The sequence below is a fragment of the Onychomys torridus genome, chromosome 4 (genome assembly GCF_903995425.1).
Source record: "Onychomys torridus chromosome 4, mOncTor1.1, whole genome shotgun sequence".
NCBI classification, from domain to species: domain Eukaryota; kingdom Metazoa; phylum Chordata; class Mammalia; order Rodentia; family Cricetidae; genus Onychomys; species Onychomys torridus.
In genome coordinates, this window is record NC_050446.1 from 104,418,604 (window position 1) to 104,437,618 (window position 19,015).

The following is a 19,015-nucleotide window of genomic DNA, read 5'->3' on the forward strand; positions in this document are numbered from 1 at the left end:
CTAATGCTCTGATCATCGTCACCACAATCACCCTGGATCTGACCCGTCTGCTGCATCCCTGGTGGGAAGGATGGGGTCCTTCCAGCCTAGGAGCCCTGAAGTTCAGTCTCATCTTGATCTTCCCTTCCAAACACAAGGCACTGGACTCTAGTGAATGAATGAGGAAGACAAAGCTACAGCAGAGCACATCACCATTAGTAGAACTAAGAAGAGGGTAGACCTGTTGGAGGGAGCAGATGCTCCATAAATGTGGAGCTCCACACCTTTTCCTTACCCCTGTCCTCAGCAGAGGGCCATCTGTAATACACTTTCTGCTCCCAAACAGCTCATGGTCTAGCAGAGTGAGCCTTACCTTCTGGTCATGCATTGTTTGGGGAATGAAGAAACCCAGGGAGGCTCAAGATATCTGATTACCTATTCCCACAAAGCTATTCTTTCCTTCTCTTTTTCTTTCTTTCTTTGTTTTTTTGGGTTTTGTGTGTTTTTATTTTTGGTTTTTTTGTTTGTTTGTTTGGTTTGGTTTGGTTTGGGTTTTTTTGATGCAGGATTTCTTTGTGTGTGTGGTCTTGGCTGTCCTAGAACTCGCTTTGTAGACCAGGTTGGCCTCAAGCTTGGAGATCCACCTGCCTCTGCCTCCTGGGTGCTGGGATTAAAGGTTTGTGACACCACTGCCTGGCAAAAGCCCTTCTTTTCTTGGAAACAAGAGAAAAAGCAAAGCTCTGCCACGTCTCAGAATCTGGGATGCTCAAGAAGTAGTGAGAAAAATTGTGGGAGGCAGGGTTTTTCAAAATTGGAGACCGTTGCCCTAAACAGACTAGTCCCTAATCCCTGGCTGTGTAAAGCTCTGTAAATCTCAGCATCTGCCAGACAATGTCCTGGATCTGAACTGTCTCCATATGACACTACACTGCAGGAATGTCCCTTTGTGCAAAATGCTTTAACATAGTCTTTCAATAAATATTTATTGAATGACTCAATGAATGAATGAGAGAACATATGAATGAAAGAGTATTTAGCACCCTGATCCACTGGCAAAGCCACACTGTAAAACCCTTTTCTCCAAAAGCAGTATTTGGCTCACCATACCAGAGAAAGGGAGCATCTGCCTGAGCTGTTTCAGCAGCTCCCCATTCTCTCCCTCCTGCTCTCCTTCTCCCTTCAGGGCAGGACCTCTGCTCTGGACAGACAATGTGCCTCACTTTCCCGAGCCTCTGGAGCCTTTTTGTCTGGAATGCAGCATGGTTTTTGGCAACCAACAAAACCCTCTCCTTTCAAGGTCTATATAAATCGCACATACTTGTGAGGCATGGTGTGATGATTTGCCGCCTGTGTACATTGTGTGATGTTTAGGTCAGGCAAAACATCTCCTCAAATACTTTTCATTTCTCTAACAATCAGAGAACTCATTACTCCTATCCAACTGTGACTTAGTACCTGTGGGTCAGCATTGCCCCAGCTAGCCGTCCCTTCATAGTTTCCAGACTGTGGAAAACACCATCCTACTCTCCATTTCGATGAGACCAACCTTTCCAGGTTCCACAAGTGAATGAGACTGCATTGTACTCTGTGCCTTGCTTAGGACACTTAACATAATGTCCTCTAGTCCTACCCATGCTTGTCCTAGAGAATGAGATTTCAGGTTGTTTTTTTTGTTTTGTTTTGTTTTGTTTTTTTGTTTTGTTTTTTTTTGTATCTGAGTAACATTTTATTTCATATGGAAATACCACATTTTCTTTATCCTTTCATAAACTGTTTTGTGTTTAGGTTGTTTTTATTTCTTGGCTATTGTAAATAATGCTGAAATAAACTGGGTATGGTGGGGAAGGCCAGTAACCTCAGCCCCCAGAAAGCTGAGATAGGAATATTTTGAGTTTGAGGTTAGCCTGGGATATATATATATATATATCAAGCCCCAAGCCAGCCTTGACTACAGAGCAAGATCTTGCCTTCTCTATCCCCTGCAACTAAAATAAACAAGGAAATAGAGTTTTTTTGGTTTTGGGGGTTTTTGTTTGGTTGGTTGGTTTTTACTGGAAGGTTATTTCCTTCGATACATACTCAGGGTGGGATTGATCAATCATAAGGCAGTTCAATTTTTAACTTGTTTTGAAGGACCTCCATACTGTATTCCATAATGGCTGGACTTTAATAATTTCCTTTATTTGGGGGGGGGGGTTCAAGACAGAGTTTCTTTGTGTAGCTCTGGCTGTCCTGGAACTCCCTCTGTAGACCAGGCTGTCCTCGAACTCACAGAGACCTGCCTGCCTCTGCCTCCCCAGTGCTGGAATTAAAGGCGTGCGCCACCAGCAGTGAACAAGGGCTCCTCCTCTGTCATCTCATATCACTTCCTCTGTCTTTTTGATAAAAGTGATTCCTACCAGGGTAAGAGCATCTCACTGTAGTTATGATTCACATTTCCCTGGTGATTAGATATGCTGAGTACCGGTATACCTTCATATACCTTTGTGCCATTTTTATGTTTTCTTTTAAGGTCAGTCACTTTCAGGAAAGCTTTTTCTAATCTCTACAGACCAAAAAAGAACCAAAAAACAAAAAACAAAAACACTCTCTCTTGACTGCATTTTCCACGCCCCTTTAGTTGAAAGAGAATGGATTCTTCTCATGCCATCATTCACTACAGTTTTTTCTTGCCTCATTTCTTCACTACTGAAGACCTTTGAAAAGCCAAACTACATTTCACATGTTTCTAATCCAATGTGTCTAACAGTGCCTTACAAATAATAGGACACACACACACACACACACACACACACACACACACACACACTTTGAATACCCCAAATTTACCTTGTTGTATGGATTCCACTTTGAGCTATATTCAAAACAGGATTGTTGGGTTTGTCTTGGGTTTTTTGTGTTTATTTCTTTTTATTTGATGTGTGTGAATGCTTTGCCTGTGTGCATGTCAGTGTATTACCTATGTGTTCAGTGCCTGTAGAAGCCAGAGAAGGGTATAGGATCCCCTGGAACTAGAGTTACAGACAGTTCTTAGCCTCCATGTGGGTTCTGGGACTCAAACCTGGGTCCTCTGAAAGAACAGCCAATGCTCTTAACCACTGAGCCATCTCTCCAGGCTCCAAAACAGTTATTTTTTTATGTTAGTGTTTACATATTACTTCGTTCACTTGTGTGCCCAATCATTCAAGTGGTGTGCTAGACATCAGAATATAAAGGTCAAGAAGATGTATCCTGATGGACAGTCTGTCAACACATATAAATTGGGATGATTTCTGACACTGGGATATTCCATCATATGCTCATCAAAATTGTATTTCATCATGAAAAAAGAGACCAGCTTGGTTTGCAGGGGAATGAGTGATATAACATCCCAGTCATAACTCAAAAGAATAAGAGTTCTCCACAGGTTTGTTTGAGCTAAATGCCTCCTATATCAGGCTATCTCTCTTAATTAAGCCTTATGTAGTTTCATTCCATTGCTTCCACAATCATCTGAGAAGAAGTGGAGGAGGGTGGCCTTTGAGATATTTGTCCTAAGGACCACTTTTTCCAGGAGTACTTGCAAGTTGCTCCCGCTAGTACTCCCCAGTCCCCAGGCCTCTCAGTGCCGCTTAAAGTCCTGATTGGTCTTTCTAGCATCCAAGGCCAACACCAAGGATTTAGCAAATGTAGGGGTAAAGCATTTAGAAGCCAATGTTGGCTGGATATGAGAGTGGCAAAATGCATTTGGTGTTGGAGAAATCACCTCTATTTTCTCTTTCCTGTACATGCCAGGGAGTGCACTGTGTTTGGGATTGTGCTCAGGAATGTGTTGTCTGTGGACACCAAATGCTGATGTTGGGATGCCTTCCTCGAGGCTCCCTACTGTATTTCCCAAGGAAGGTCTTTCCCTGCTGTGTTGTCTAGATTGCTTGGTCAGCAAGCCCTAGAGATCTGCCTGACTCCACCCCTAGCTGGGGTTAGAGCTGCGCACCAACATTCCCAACTGTGTCTGCAGGTGCTAAGGATCTGGACCCAGGTCCTCATACTTTCACAGCAGGGACCTCATCCACCATGCAGTCTTCTCAGTCTCTCCTGACACAGTTCTAGCTGGTTGAGTGACAGTTCCCTGAGCATTTGGCCTACTCCTCAAGGCCTGATGACAAGCTACCACGTGGATAGAGAGATTCCAAGCAGAGGGAATAGTGTGTGGAACAGCCTGGCCATCTGAAAAGCAGAGCATTTATGCGATCTTGGGTCATGTACATTGTTGGAGTGTTTGAATGCAGAAAGGTTGGGTGGAAACAAGTGGTGATCATCCAGCTATGCAGAATCAAAGCTTTTGTGTTTTAATGTGACTCTTTCTAGAAGTTCAGCTCTACCCTGGCTCCTCCACCCATGGATGCCCTTTTGGTGTGCTGCACACTTCTCCCCTACCCCTCAAGACTTCAGCTTCTGATTTCTGTCTCACAGCTTTAGCGATCCAAAATGTCAACTGGCAGATGCCCGTGAATCGGAGAGCACATCACACAGACAAGTTCTCCAGCCAGGATTTCATTGTTCGGAGAGGACAACCTTGGGAGATGGTAATATACTGCAACCGAAGTCTTCAGTCTGGAGATGACCTGAACTTCATCGTTTCCACAGGTGCCTGCTCTGCCCCCTCCACACATGCATACAGCTGAGTTGTCCTTGAGAAGTCATTGGGCTTTGGTGGCTATGTAGCTCTAAGAATGAGACTTATCATCTTCAGATCAAGAAGGATGTGGCCTGCATGTTTCCTCAAGCCCTTTGATGGGATACTTTACTGGATGAAGTCCTAGATCCATGGTTCTCAACCTTCTTAATGCTGTGACCCTTTAATACAGTTCCTCATGTTGTGGTGACCCTCAACCATAAAATTATTTTCATGGCTACTTCATAACTGTAATTTTGCTACTGTTATGAATCATGATATAAATATATGTGTTTTCTGACAGTCTTGGAGGTGACTCACAACCTTTAGGTTGAGAACCACTGACCTAAGAGGAACTCACAGTGTCATCAGAGCCTGATTTCTCCCCAGGACCTACCCAGCACCCTTTTGTCTCCTTCATTTTCTATTTTCTCGACAGGTCCCCAGCCCTCAGAGTCAGCCAGGACAAAGGCTGTTTTTTCAGTCTCTGGGGAAAGTAGAAGTGGCTGGAATGCAAAGCTCAAGGCCAATGAAGGCAGTAATCTGGTCATTGCGATCGCTAGCCCCGCCAATGCACCCATTGGATGGTACACAATGAGTGTTGAGATCTCCTCCAATGGCAGGGTCTCCTCTCAAAAACTCGGAACATTCATACTGCTCTTCAACCCATGGCTGCAAGGTAGGTCTCCGAACACCACATTCCCCACAGCCCTGATGGAAGCAGAGGGTGTGGAAAAGAAGGATGGTTGAGATGTGCTCCTTGCGGGCTTAGATCTGATTGGAGAAAGGTTGTGGGCTGTGGGAGGAGCAGAAAAGCTACTGGTCAGAAGGTCTGCACTCACCCAGCTGTGTGACTCTAGGCCGTTACACTCTCTCAGCCTCAAATTTGTCCCCATTAAGTGCACATCGTGCTGTTATTTTTCTGGGGCTGGCTCCCATGGGGATTTATATGAACTTTTATGTACTGTACAGTGTGATAAATTATAATAGACAATGGCCACAGTAAAATTCTGTAATGAGACAGTACTCTTCTATCTGAAGGAGCGAGTATCTCATCCTTGAGTCCCAGTTTTAGACTTTAGGTCAGCTTAGCTTCCCTTTCCAGCCTGAGTCCCCACAGTGAGAACTACAAGCACCATGGCTCAAGACTGCATTCTCCAGTAAAGATTGGAGGATGGGCCCAAAGTGACCCTGGCTCTAACCCCAGCACCAGTCTTGAGGAGTGGGAGGAAAACTTACTTCATTGGTTCATGACAGTATCTACTTCTTTTTTCTTTTGCGTGTATCAAACAGCGGATGATGTTTTTATGAGTAACAATGCTGAAAGACAAGAGTACGTTGAGGAAGACTCTGGCATCATCTATGTGGGCAGCACAAATCGGATTGGCATGGTTGGCTGGAACTTTGGACAGGTAAAAGGACCATAAAAAGGCTAAGGTTGTGCCCATAATACACAAGATGCTCAGGGCTTCTAGCAGGCTTGCTCATTTTCCTGCCCTTCATTTCCTGTTCATTCATTTGGAACACATTTGTTGACCATCGGCTCTGCGCTAGACCCTAAGCCGAACACTAAAGATACAGATGAATACATTTTCTGCTTCAAAGGATTCACAATCTTGTAGGGAAGATGGACTCATTACTTAATTGATGAGGTAAAATATTCCTGATGCCACGACACATAACTAAGTAAGAGGCCCAGCAAAGGGTCTCGGGACATAATAGAGCTTCTGTTTTGCACATCACAGGAAAATGTGGTAAAGCTCCATCACTGTGTACACTTGGCCTTTCAAAGCCATGGCCTTGGTTTTGCATTACCACCTGAGTTCAGTGAGTTCCCGAGTTTTCTCAACTTAGAAAATGTTTAGAGTGTCTTTTTTCCAGGTGGTAAGTAAAGGAATTAGACCTGGGCAGCCAGGGTACCTAGAACCCCTGGGGAGGTGCACTCTTGCCCGGTCCAGATTCCATTGTGTAGCTAACTCCAGCAGGTGTCTAAGTTGACTCTATGTGTTGACTTCATTAAGGGAGAAAATAATGAGGATAAGAACATATAATACACCCAAGGGTGAGAGCGGGGCTCTCTTTGGTGGGATGCTTTGTGAAAGCCTTTTTTAGGAAGGAGCTTTCGAACCTGACGAGGTAAGGAAGGCTGCTAGCCATCTTGAAGAAGGACATTCCAGGAAGGAGAAACACATGTGAAGACTAAAGGCAACAAGAGCTAGCCTGTGAAACAATGTGTGTGTCTTGTTTTATAAAAATAGCTTTAGAATGTCTTCAGCCACACATTTTATCTTTGGACCTAGTTTGCCAGGAATCTAAATGATCTCATGATCACAGTCAGAGCCACAAAGGAAACCAGAGATGAGTCTGACTTGATCCATTATTGAATAGATGGAGAAACCAAGGCTAGAAAGGCTGTCTTGTTCCTGAGTCCATGGCATGAAGTGGACTGCGCTGGGTTATCCCCCATTAGTGGGGCATGGTGGGAGAGGACTGCGCTGTGTTATCCCCCATTAGTGGAGCATGGTGGGAGTGGACTGGGCTGGGTTATCTCCCATTAGTGGGGCATGCTGGGAGAGGGACTGGGCTGGGTTATCCCCCATTAGTGGGGCATGCTGGGAGAGGACTGTGCCGTGTTGTCTCCCATCACATTAGTGGAGTGGGTTCAGGCTCATGTAGGGTAAGAGATCTGGTGAGGTTGCTGGGTAAAGGCTGGGTGCAGTTGCTGTTCCTCAATAGCTGTTAGCTCTGAAGGCCACAGAGCAAAAGGGTGGAGTCAGTCTTGTAGTCTTCACCATCCTGCTTCTTATTCCCATAATTGACAACCATAACAACAACAACAACAACAACAACAACAACAACAACAACAAAATGAGTCATTTCTTTCATCTTCCCATTATAAATAGTTTGAAGAAGACATTCTGAACATCAGCCTCTCCATTTTGGATAGGAGTCTGAATTTCCGTCGTGACCCTGTCACTGATGTGGCCCGCAGAAATGACCCCAAATATGTTTGCCGGGTGCTGAGTGCCATGGTGAGTAATAGGAATTGATAGTAAGTACTGCTTACCATGTGACTGCATATCAGACCTATGCACTCCACGTCTCATGTGAGCCTTGCCAAGTGTGTTTGGTACCTATGACCTTGCCCATTTTGCCAATAGAGAACATGGAACTCCTACACGTTAAAGAGCTTACCTGACATTATGTGGTGACTGAGAAGCAAAGACAGAACAGACCCAAGCCTGGCTAGTTTCCAAGCTCTTCCTGCCATGTGGCAAGGCTTGTATTAGATGGGGCGGGGACACACCTTTTAGGTGTTCCCCAGGACGTGATGAAAAGCTAGGCCTCTGCACCATTGTGAGGCCTCCTAGGAAGGGATGTATATGCCCAGTGAGACTGGAATGTGCACCTTCTTGGAAGCATGGAACCCCCAAGTATCTCAAGAAGAGGATAGCAGATAACCCTACTCATTATCTAGACAGAGAACGGGGCTCAAGGGGCCAATGTGGCCTGTTCACAGTGTGTCCCTGTGAGTCAAACAAGGTAATGAGCCTCTTTCCTTTCTCATGCAACTATCCATGAGAAACCTATCCCACCATAGTATGCGCACATGCGCGCGCTTGCACACACACACACACACACACACACACACACACACACACACACACACACCCTAGAGGCATCCATGGCTTTGTACTCAGTGTACACAGAATGTCTCCATCAAAAAGTGACAAGACAGAGGATCTGACTGCTTAAAAATGTGAAGTTCACTGGATGTAGTGGTGCCTGAGGAGGCCAGAGGATCATGAGTTCCCTATCAGCCTGAGCTTCACAGTGGGGCTCTGTCTCCAAAGAAGGCTGCCAATCAAAGTGAGTTCTTTCATTCTAACTTTCTTGAACTAAATGATCATCCAGAAATATCTTTAGTGTCTTTTTCTGTTGGCCCATGGTTTAGGCACATCTTGGACTATATCCCAAGCTGCCCAGTCACTTTGTTAGAAATCCGAACAGGCTTTGGATGCCATATTAGCTTAATTAGGGAGGACTTCTCTAGAACAAAGGCTTTCAGGAAAGAAGTGAGATGGACCCAGAGATGCTTAGAACCAGACCCACAAGGCTTAGAATAGCCAAGACAGAGAATGGAGTAAAGGGGGACTGGGCTGAACCTTGCAAAGCAGGGAGCTTGGATAAAGGGGTAGTCAATGGAGGCAAGTAAAACTGGAGTTCAGGGCCACTTAAGAAGCCAAGTTTCCTGCCAGCGTATAAGAGTACGTGAATCCAGCCTTGAGCCAGCTGGCTCGGCAGCTGCTGACTCACTCTTAGCCTAGGGCCAACCCACTCTATCTCAGAGCCCATTTCCTCAGATGTGCCTCCCTGATGCTCTCTCCAGACCCTCCTGTTGGGCTGGGTCAGGCCAAGAGCTAATTATGGCTTATGCAGAGCTTTGAAGTCCTCGGCTTTGAGCCAGCAGTGACCTTAGCCCAAAGCACCTGTGACCCAGGAGCTGGTGGGCTGCTGGTCTTCCACGTTCAAGGACAGCCTAGCTTCATGGTACCACTAGAAGTGAAACAGAGATCACCTCTGTCTGGGAGCCAGGGAAGGCTGTTGGCTTGTCCTGGGTCTTCTATGTCTGCTGCCCACTTTTCTAAGCCTTGGTACACTCATATGCTCTGAAGAGCAGGGGCAGATCTGATGAGTTGAGGAATCTGGGAGGCCTCAGTTTAGCCTCTCACTGTATAGTAGAGATAAATGGCAAAGTTTAGTGGACTCTGAAAACTGGACAGCTGGAGAGGTGCCTCTGGGGCATCTACTTTTCACTTTCCCTGTATTGGAATGTGAAGGCCTAATGGTCAGGGAGACAAACTGACTCCCAAGATCACCAAGGAGACAAGCAACAGGTAGTGCTTATGAACTGTTCCTCCTCTCTCACCTGGAGGTGTATAAATGTGCATGTGAGTCTGTACAGTGCTGAGGACTGAACCCAGGGTTGCACACATGCTGGCCAAGTACCTACTACTGAGCCACCACAGGCTAGGCAAGTACCTACTACTGAGCTACCACCGGCTAGGCAAGTACCTACTACTGAGCTACACCCCCAACTCTCTTTTATAACTTTATTTTGAAGAAATCCAGGCCTATACAAAGGTAGAGAGGAATATACAAGTCCCTACATACCTGTCATCAATTTCAACAATTGTCCACTGAAGGCTGGTCTCACTTCATCTCTGACCCGTTCTCCACAGATGACTTGATGAACCCCAGCATTGCCTCCCTTGATATCATTTCATCTCTAAGTACTTCATGTATGTCTCTGAAAGAAATGGGAAAAGAGAGCATAGGTCTCCTGAGCCCTCATCCAGTGTTCTGTCAATGCTGTAGTCCTTAGACTAGAACCATGCTTAAGTGGAATGGATAAATGAACAAATTAATCAATGAAGAAGAAAGGAATGACAATATTTCATTTTAGTTTTTTCTAAGAATTTATATGTTAAAGGTCAAGAGTAATTTTTAGAAGATAGACACACACACACACACACACACACACACACACACACACACACACCCCAAACACCACCCACACTCCCAAGCACACAGCCATTGTCTTCTGCAAACAGGACTTCTGGGCTCAGTCTTGCTGCAGACAAACTGTAGTCTCCTCCTTCTGTGTCCTCCTGCAGTACAAAGCTGATGTCATTCAAGAGCAATCAGACGTGACCCATTAAACAAAGTACTTCTACACTCATAAATCCCACTCCCCCAAGAGATTTGCTATAGTTTTCATGACAGAAAAGTGCACTCGAGGCACCATGGCTTCCTCATCTTCCATCCCATGTTCTGAATCCTGTAAGTCACTCTTGTAGGAAAGACATGGTATTGATTCACTTGGATGTGGGGGGGTGTTTCTGCACAGATCAATAGCAATGATGACAGCGGTGTTCTTGCTGGAAATTGGAGTGGCAATTATGCTGGTGGCCTGGACCCAAGGACCTGGAATGGCAGTGTAGAGATCCTCAAGGGTTGGAAAAAATCTGGCTTCAGGCCAGTCCAATATGGCCAGTGCTGGGTCTTTGCTGGGACCCTCAACACAGGTAATATGGGCGTGGTGTGCCTTTTATGGGTCAGTGGCTAGTAACAGGGTATGTTAGCATGCCATCTTCACCACAACCAGCATCCTCATACTGACCTTGGTTTGTAGTGCTTCGGTGCTTGGGAGTTCCCTCTCGGGTGATCACCAACTTCAACTCGGCTCATGACACAGATCGCAACCTCAGTGTGGATGTGTACTATGACGCCATGGGAAATCCCCTGGAGAGAGGCAGTGACAGTGTATGGTAAGTAATCACCCATTTCAATGGGCATAGAGCACCAAGTCTGAGCAACTCTCCCACCTTCCCCTGGAGCTCAGCTCCACACTGGAACTGGAAGGAAAGTAACATGTGAGCCAGACCATCATTGAGAGCAGAAATGCTGCCGATGCTGATCAGGTACCTTGAGGACCTGCAATGCAGCTTTAGTAAGGGTCCGATGCCAGTGGAGAACAGAGCCAGGAATTCCAGGAGTTCATCTTGGGTTTGTAGAATCCATTAGGCCTGGTTCCACTTGAGGAGTTAAAACTTGAAGCTACTGATTTTCAAAAAAAATACCAATTTATCTCAGTCCAAACAACCCATATGACTTAAGTTTTTTTTTTCCTTCTCGAGGGGTTACTTTGTTCTGTTGCTGTTAGTGCTATTTGTTCATTGTATTTCCTTTTTTTATTTGAGACATAATCACTCTGTAACCAAGGATAACCTCAACTCAAGATCTTCCTGCCTCAGCTCCTGAGTATTAAGTTTATAGGTGTGTGCCACCATGCCTAGCTTATTTTCTTAAAGATGGCAAAAAAAAAGCAATACATTTTCTCATATCTTCTATACATTTATTATGCATCTTAGTTGACAGAATGAAAACATATTTCTGGGTTGCAGGTGAAAATAAGAAAACATTATGTTTAGGCATCATATATTTCTAATCATAAATATGCCATTGTCACATGTAGCCATATGCACACAGATATATGTAATTTATAATAGATGCTGGCTAGAAGTAGTTTATGTAAAACTTAAAAATGTATAAGCACTTATATAGCAGTGTGTGTACAATATATGCATATTATTACAACCATTCAAGGTTATACCATACGATAGGTTATTATCAATTGAAAATGGTATATATATGCATGGATATCTGTGAGTCTCTCTATATAAGGTACCACACACATAGTCAAGAATCCATTCCTTAAATCAATTTCAAAGAACAAATATGCATAATTGTTCACAAATATCCATGTGACTAGATAAACTTTATTGCAGATATCATTTTTGTTCAACTTTGAGATTGTTTATATAACATATTATTTATTATTTCCAGAATAAGAAGGTCCAACTTTTCTGAGCTTTCTTTAGTCTGATAGAATAAAATGAAACAAAAAATAGAAAAAACTGGGGAAATTAGTTAATACAAATAAAGATCCCTGTGTCATCAGCCAAACTAATCAAATTATCCCTTCCCCGTCTATAGGAGAGTGACTACATATAATTCACCTATAGTCCCGTGACTTGAGGATGTTTCTCAGGCGCTTATATTAGGATTTTGTTCCTTGCTTTGCAGATATACAGCATTCTCTCGAGAGACATCAATACTTATGACAAGAGTTTTGTTTTCCAGCTTCCCACAAATGAACATTTTTTCTTCTTCCCTAATTTTTGCTTTGTTATTGTGTCTGGAATCTTCTCACGGTCAGTTTTGATACTGGGGGACACCACTTTGCTACAGGACGGGGACGGGCCAAAGGAGGGCAGTCTGACTCATCTTGGGGGGAGGTCTCTTGTCTTAGGCCATCCATGATGACCTGCACACCAGGAACTGTAGAGAGACCAGAAAGCCTAAGACTTGGTTCTTCTACTGGAAGCATTCACTGCAGCATTGGGGACAAAGGGCTGGGTGGGGCACGAGGTGTGGCAACTTAGCAACCCAGCCCGGAGTGTGATGGCCAGGCCAGTGATTCAGATTAAGCCATGTGAGAAGCCAGGGAAGGAATCCTCCAGGGAGCCTTCAATAAAACAAAAAGGTGGGGCTTTTACATTGCATTTATTTTCTTGCAAGCTTAGTAATTTATTCCAAATATAATCACCTTGAAGACAAGTAGGGCCTGATGGAGCTGGGTGGCTCCACCGTCATTCCGTTGGCTGCAAGGGAAAATTCCAGATCTAGAATCAGACTGTTCCTGTGGGTCCTGTCACCCGCGCTCTCCTAACTCCTTTTATGGATCCCTTCCCAGAAGGCAATGGGAATGACATCCACTCCCCACCCCACTCCCTGACAGCTGTGTATGGAGAACCAGGCCTGGATGGTATTAGAACAGGGAGGCCCCAGCTTTGTTTCCAGCTCTGCTACCCACCTGCTGTGGACTTATGCAAGCCCCCTTGTCCTTCTGTTCCCAAGTTTCTCCACCAGGGAAGCCCAAGAGTTGGTCTAGGACTCTATTATCATTCAAACCTCTTGCCAAGTCTTCTAAGTCTCAACCATATTCTTATTCTCAGGCCATGAGTTTGGTATGAGATCTAGCTGTGCCCTCCACAGACCCGCACATCAAGGTCACCCAAGGGAGAGCAGAATTACTTCCCTGTTATAATAAGCACTGCTTAAGTTTAGGCAGAAAGTCTTGGATCTAAATCTTTGTGTCATGAATGTTGGAAGCTTTAGATTTAAACTGTCCGTACGAGCCTAGAGTTACAGAAAGTGAGGGTCAATTCGAGTTGCTTAGCAACAGTAATGGCAGCTGATGCATGGCTGCGTGCTGAGAGTGTTCTGACATTGACACTTCACAAATCATGCGGTAGTTGTTGGTATTTTATTATTTTCAGGTCCAGCTTACAGTGGAGGGACTAAGGCACAGAGGACTTGAATAGCTTTCCCAAAAGACATAACTAGAAGGTAGAGACAGGATTTGAACTCAGGCAGATTTGAAAACTACAGAGCACCAGAAAATGCTGTTGCTATTAGCCCTCACTAAAGTCTGCGAAACCCAACACTCCTATCCTGCTACTTTCCAAAGGAGGTTAGCAGGACACCATGCTGTGGGGGATGGGTCTGATTGGGTTAAGTGCTGTCTGACCCGCTTGAACGGAAAAGCGGGGTTCCTTGGCTCACATTAAATAGTAAGTGACACTTCCTAATAAGACCAAACATGTCTCAGGGGTGCCATAAAGAAAAATGACCCGCCCAAAGTCACACTGTAAATTCATGGCTAAGCTAGAGTTGGGATATAATAGGTTTCTGTTAACACAAAGAACATTAGGACTAGAATCTGAGGAAGGATCCTAGTCATCTTACAGAGGAGAGAAGAGATTCCCACCAAGAATTAAAGCCAGCCCTCTGTATTTATGAGTCCCACATTCACAGACTCAACAGACTGAACTGGAAGTGTAATTAGACCTACGTGATTTTTGTCTGTCTGAACACAATAGGCCTTTTCTTTATTTTCTAAACATCATATACCTGCATATCACACTTACATTGTATTACGCATTGTAAGTCACCTAGAGATGATATAAAGAATATAATACTATATAGAGATTATGTCAAATATTATGTCTCTTTATGGAAGGGATTTGAGCACCTCAGTGTGGTATCCAAGGGGGTCCTGGAACCAGCCCCTTGTGGCCTGTAACTTATCTAAAGATGAATAACTAGAGACAGACACTCTCACTGACCACAAGCTGCTTAATTACTTTGTGTTGTTTTTATTGTCTGGGTTTTTTTTTTTTTTTATTTAATTCCCCACCTATAAATTGAAGGGCTGGGATAGGAATCCTCTGCAATTTCTTCCAGGGTTTCCTTTTAATCACACTCAGCCTCCAATGGAGTATACACCCTTTCCCCAGGCCATCCCACTGATGCTGTTGGCCTAAGAGAGATAAGCTTTCTTGGCTATCAGGAGCCTTTGCTTTCTTCGGGGGCAAGAACTTAATGTTGGTGGTTGTTGTTGTTGTTGTTGTTGTTTTAACCCAGTTTCCTGCTGGGCCACTGTGAAGGGGAGGGCTCTGGAGACTGCTCAATCAAATGTTTAGGAAAAGTTGCCCAAGGTTTCTTGATGAACCTAGCTTCTCTTCTCTAGTCATTCTCCTTCTTAATTTCTGTAGATTTTGTAGAGCTCCAAGGTAGGAGGCAGGTGGGGACAGCCCTGGCCTGCCCTGCCTAGGCAGTGGAGTGTCCAAAGAAGAGTTGTTGGTTCCTACTCTTCTGCAGTGGCCCATCCCCTGTCTTCCTACACAGACCTCTGCCTTTGGATTCCTGCCCCTGATAACCCTTAACCATGTGATCTGCAAAGAGGTCACCAAGGCTGCTAGAGTGGCCTTGTCCCCAAAGCAGTTCCAATCAGCAAGCTTGATTCAGCACTTGGCCCGGGACACTGGGTGCCATGAGGTCAAAAGCGGGACCGTACTGGAGTCGTTAAAACCTCATGCAAAGAGCAGTGATTGGTTAGGGAGTAAAACTGGAGTCACTGGGTGACGTGCAAGACTCAGAGGTAGCACTGGGCTCTGAGCAGCACACTCTCCAGATCTAGAAAGATGTCTTGGTAAGCACATGTGTCTGTGTATGTACAGATGCATGTTTATATGTGGAAGCATACGTGTGCCACAGTGAGCATGGGAAAGTCAAGGGACAACCTGTGGGCATCAGATCTTTCCTCATGTGGCTTCCATGGGATGGAACTCGGGTTATCAGGCATGGCGGCAATCACCTTCACCCACTGAGCTGTCTCTCTGACCTTGAGCTCAGGATCATGCCCATGCTAGGCAAGCACTCTGCCATGAGCTACATCCCTAGTTAATCATGGAGTTTTGAGCAAACAGTATCGTATAAACATACTCTCCTTGCCATTGAATATCCTTCAAAAGAGAAATTCTTTTAAATGTAATATAATCCACCATATGTTTAAACTATTATCCCTTTTCCTACTAATACTATGGTATTTATTTCCCATTTTCTCTCCCTTATACTTGAATTCAAATTTACTCCATGTAAGATGTTGGATCACTTTTCTTGGTGCCACAGTTTACGAATTGTCAAAAAGGGATGGTAATTATCTCCAGTTTTTAGAGACATGGATTAGAGGAGTTAATACAGGTCGGTGCTGTATATCATCGGTAGAATGCTCGCCTAACTAACATACATGAGGTCCTAGGTTTGATCCCTACCACCACACACAAAAAAAGAGAGTAAATATACTGAAGGCAGTTAGATTACTTAACATTCTATGTTCACCCTATCTTGGCTATTGCCATTTTTATAGTATACATAACCTTTTAAATATTCATTTCTTTTCTATTCATGCAAGTAATAAGCAATATTAATGATTAAAAAAGAAACACTACAAAAATAATGTAAAATTTGTTTTCTACATATTGTATATACCAAAAACTATTAATTTGGCTAACACAATTGAAATATTAGAGACTAGCTAGGTCCAATTTTTTTCCAATGATGGGGACCAAACTGAGTCCTCAGGCTTGTTAGGCAAGTGCTCTACCTCTGAGTTAAGTGCTGAATTCCTCTACAATTTTTTTTTAGTAATTTTATTACTACTCTGTGTATGTTCATAGTGGGTAGGGTGCGTGACACTGAGCACATGTGTAGGTCAATGAATTACTTCCTGGGGCTGACTCTGTCTCCTTCCACCTTTAGACTCTCCCAAAGATCCAATCCCGGCCTACAGGGCTGCCTGGCAAACACCTTTATCCACTGAGACATCTCGCCAACCCCACGTAGTTTTCACTGAAAAAGATCATGCATACACATGTACATGTGTAGGTGTGCACACTGTTGTCTAACTTGATTTTGTAACTAATTTTCTGCTTTCATTGTATTTTAGAACATCTAATTGCCAGTTGCTTTCTTTTGTTGTTGTTGTTGTTGTTGTTGTTGTTGTTGTTGTTGTTGTTTTGGTTTGGTTGGGTTGGGTTGGGTTTTGGAGGGAATATTTCTTTGCTGGTTTTGTGGGTGGGAGGTTGTTTTGGTTTTGAGATGTGTGTCACTGTGCACTGTGTAGCCCAGCCAGGCCTAGAGTTCACAGTCTCCTGCTTGAGTATCTCAGGATTATAGCTGTGCATCACACACACACAGCTTTCATTTGATTTTCCTACTTTATGCTCTAGTTCAGATAACCTCTCCTTGTTAAGTTCAAGCTTTATTTTGTTCGTCATTTATTTTACAGCTGTGTGATATTCTATTTATAACTGTGCAACAATTTATCTGGTTATTCCTTTATTGGTGCATTTTTCCTCCATGGCTCTTGCTCACAGCAGTGCTGGAGAGCAGCACCTTAGCCTGGACAACTGTGCATATTCATATAAGTTGTTCTCCTGGAGGAATCCCTCATGGTGGAAACACTGGCTTAGTGAGTATGCAAATTTCTAGAGATTTTTATACTCATTGCCAAATTGCCCTCTGCAAAGGTCATACCGATTTAAGTCCCCACCAAGTATTAAGCAGTAACACTTGCTTTCTTAACTGAAAGTGAACAAGGCCCCCAGCCTAGACTTTAATCTCTGCTAGGCTAGCAGGCAGAATCTTCAAGGCTGTTACGGTTTCTCTTTGTCATTTTAATCTTCTTTTAATAGCATCGAGGTCAAAACTATTGTCATATGTCCAGTCATCGTTTATACTGCTTATGAAAACTGTCTGTTCATCGCTCTTTATTGGCATGTTTTTCTTTTCTTTTTGTTTTTATTAATGTGTGAATATTTTATAATTAATATGGTAAGTCTCTGGTATACATGTTGCACCTATTTTTCTACTTGATTGGGTTTTTTGTCATCTTTTTTTGCTCTCCCATTTCCAGTCTAAATAATCCAAGTGGTCTGCAGATCTCTCTTCAAATATGTTTATTACTCTCTTATAGCTATTCTCCTCATAAATTCACCCATTGAATTATTCAATTTCAGATATCGGGGAGGTTGCAGTTAAAATGTTCCATTTGTTTATTCTAAACTATTCTATTTATCTGCCAGAAGTTCCCCTCTTTCTGGTCTCTGTGAACTTCGTTCCCTTTATGTCACTGATTCTGGTTGCAGTCACTGCTTTGAAGTCCTCGCCTGACAACTCCAACATGTGACTGTCTTCTCTCTTGAGGCTAAACTCATGTAATTGCTGGTCCTTTGTGTGTTCTGTTACTTTGACTTTACCCTAGGTGTGATATATGGCTGCATTCTCTTGCTCTGTACTAGCAAAACCCTTGGGGGACCCAGTTTGCAAACTGCCTCAGTACAGCGGGAGTAGTTCCATTCCATCGTCTTTTGCTTGGCTAGTTGGTCTGCTTCATGCATGCATGGTTCACCCCATGAGCAGTTTATCCATGAATTTGGGTTCCTTTCCCTCAAGTCTTGATTTTCAGAGCAGACCCCTCACTCTTCTTGGTCGACCCAAGCTCTGGTTCCTGTGTCACAGTCCTTGGAGGATTTCAGAGAGATGTAGTGTTGCGGCTCACTTGTTACACGCCCTTCTGTCTGCAGGAATTTCCATGTCTGGAATGAAGGCTGGTTTGTGCGGACTGACCTAGGCCCGGCATACGGTGGATGGCAGGTGCTGGATGCCACCCCCCAGGAGAGAAGCCAAGGTAATCCTGCCGGACTGCTGGAGCTTGGCTCTGCCATTTACAGGAAGAAGTAACCCAAAGCCCTCTCTAGCTCCACAATGCACAATGGGACGAAGTGTTGTTGTTGTTGTTGCTGTTGTTTTAATAGAGTTCTCCTTATTTTGTGTTGCTCATGCTGCTGTTTAAATGGATACCTGCTCTGCAGCCTCTCCAGCTGTTGCTACCACTGAGGAGCCCTGGCACGTGTCAGATGACAGGGAAAAGGCACCCTCCCTTGTCAATAATTACTTCCTCCCACTGCCACCAGCAGCATGGCCCTCCCAGGGTAGAAGTCCTGTGGATTCAGTCCCATTGTTCTTTCTGTGACAGGCCCAAGGCAATGGTGGCGGCGGCTGCCTCCACCCCTGTGTACCTCTGGCTGGCTAGGCTCCCCTTTAGACTGGCTGCCTTACCCCTCCTCAAGACCTGTGCACTCATTTTTGTCTCTTACCTCCTTCTCTCCCATCAAAGATGGATCTCAGGCTCTCTAGAGTTTTCCTTTTTCTGCCTCTAACCTCTAGAGAAGCCTGTCTTGTCTATTCCCTTCATTTTGAGTTGTTTCTTTCAGAGTAAAAGAAAAAGCATAAGAATTAGCATATATATTGTATATATATAATATACATATATAATTGAAAGTATCAGAGTAGCTCAGATAGTTATCAAAAGACTCAGAATAAAAATCCAGTCTTACCGTCCCCCTAATG

At 44.1% G+C, this 19,015-nt stretch overlaps 1 protein-coding gene across 1 annotated transcript in view; it reads left to right on the top strand.

Moving 5' to 3' along the window:
- Window positions 1–19,015, top strand: part of Tgm3 (transglutaminase 3) — a 67,165-nt gene that overhangs the window by 35,930 nt on the left and 12,220 nt on the right. Inside the window, exons 2-8 of the mRNA XM_036185124.1 lie at window positions 4,432–4,605; window positions 5,073–5,312; window positions 5,927–6,045; window positions 7,537–7,665; window positions 10,545–10,722; window positions 10,830–10,965; window positions 18,190–18,293. Of these exons, the coding sequence (XP_036041017.1) occupies window positions 4,461–4,605; window positions 5,073–5,312; window positions 5,927–6,045; window positions 7,537–7,665; window positions 10,545–10,722; window positions 10,830–10,965; window positions 18,190–18,293 (1,051 nt within the window). The 5' untranslated portion in view covers window positions 4,432–4,460. The remainder of the gene's footprint in view (window positions 1–4,431; window positions 4,606–5,072; window positions 5,313–5,926; window positions 6,046–7,536; window positions 7,666–10,544; window positions 10,723–10,829; window positions 10,966–18,189; window positions 18,294–19,015) is intronic.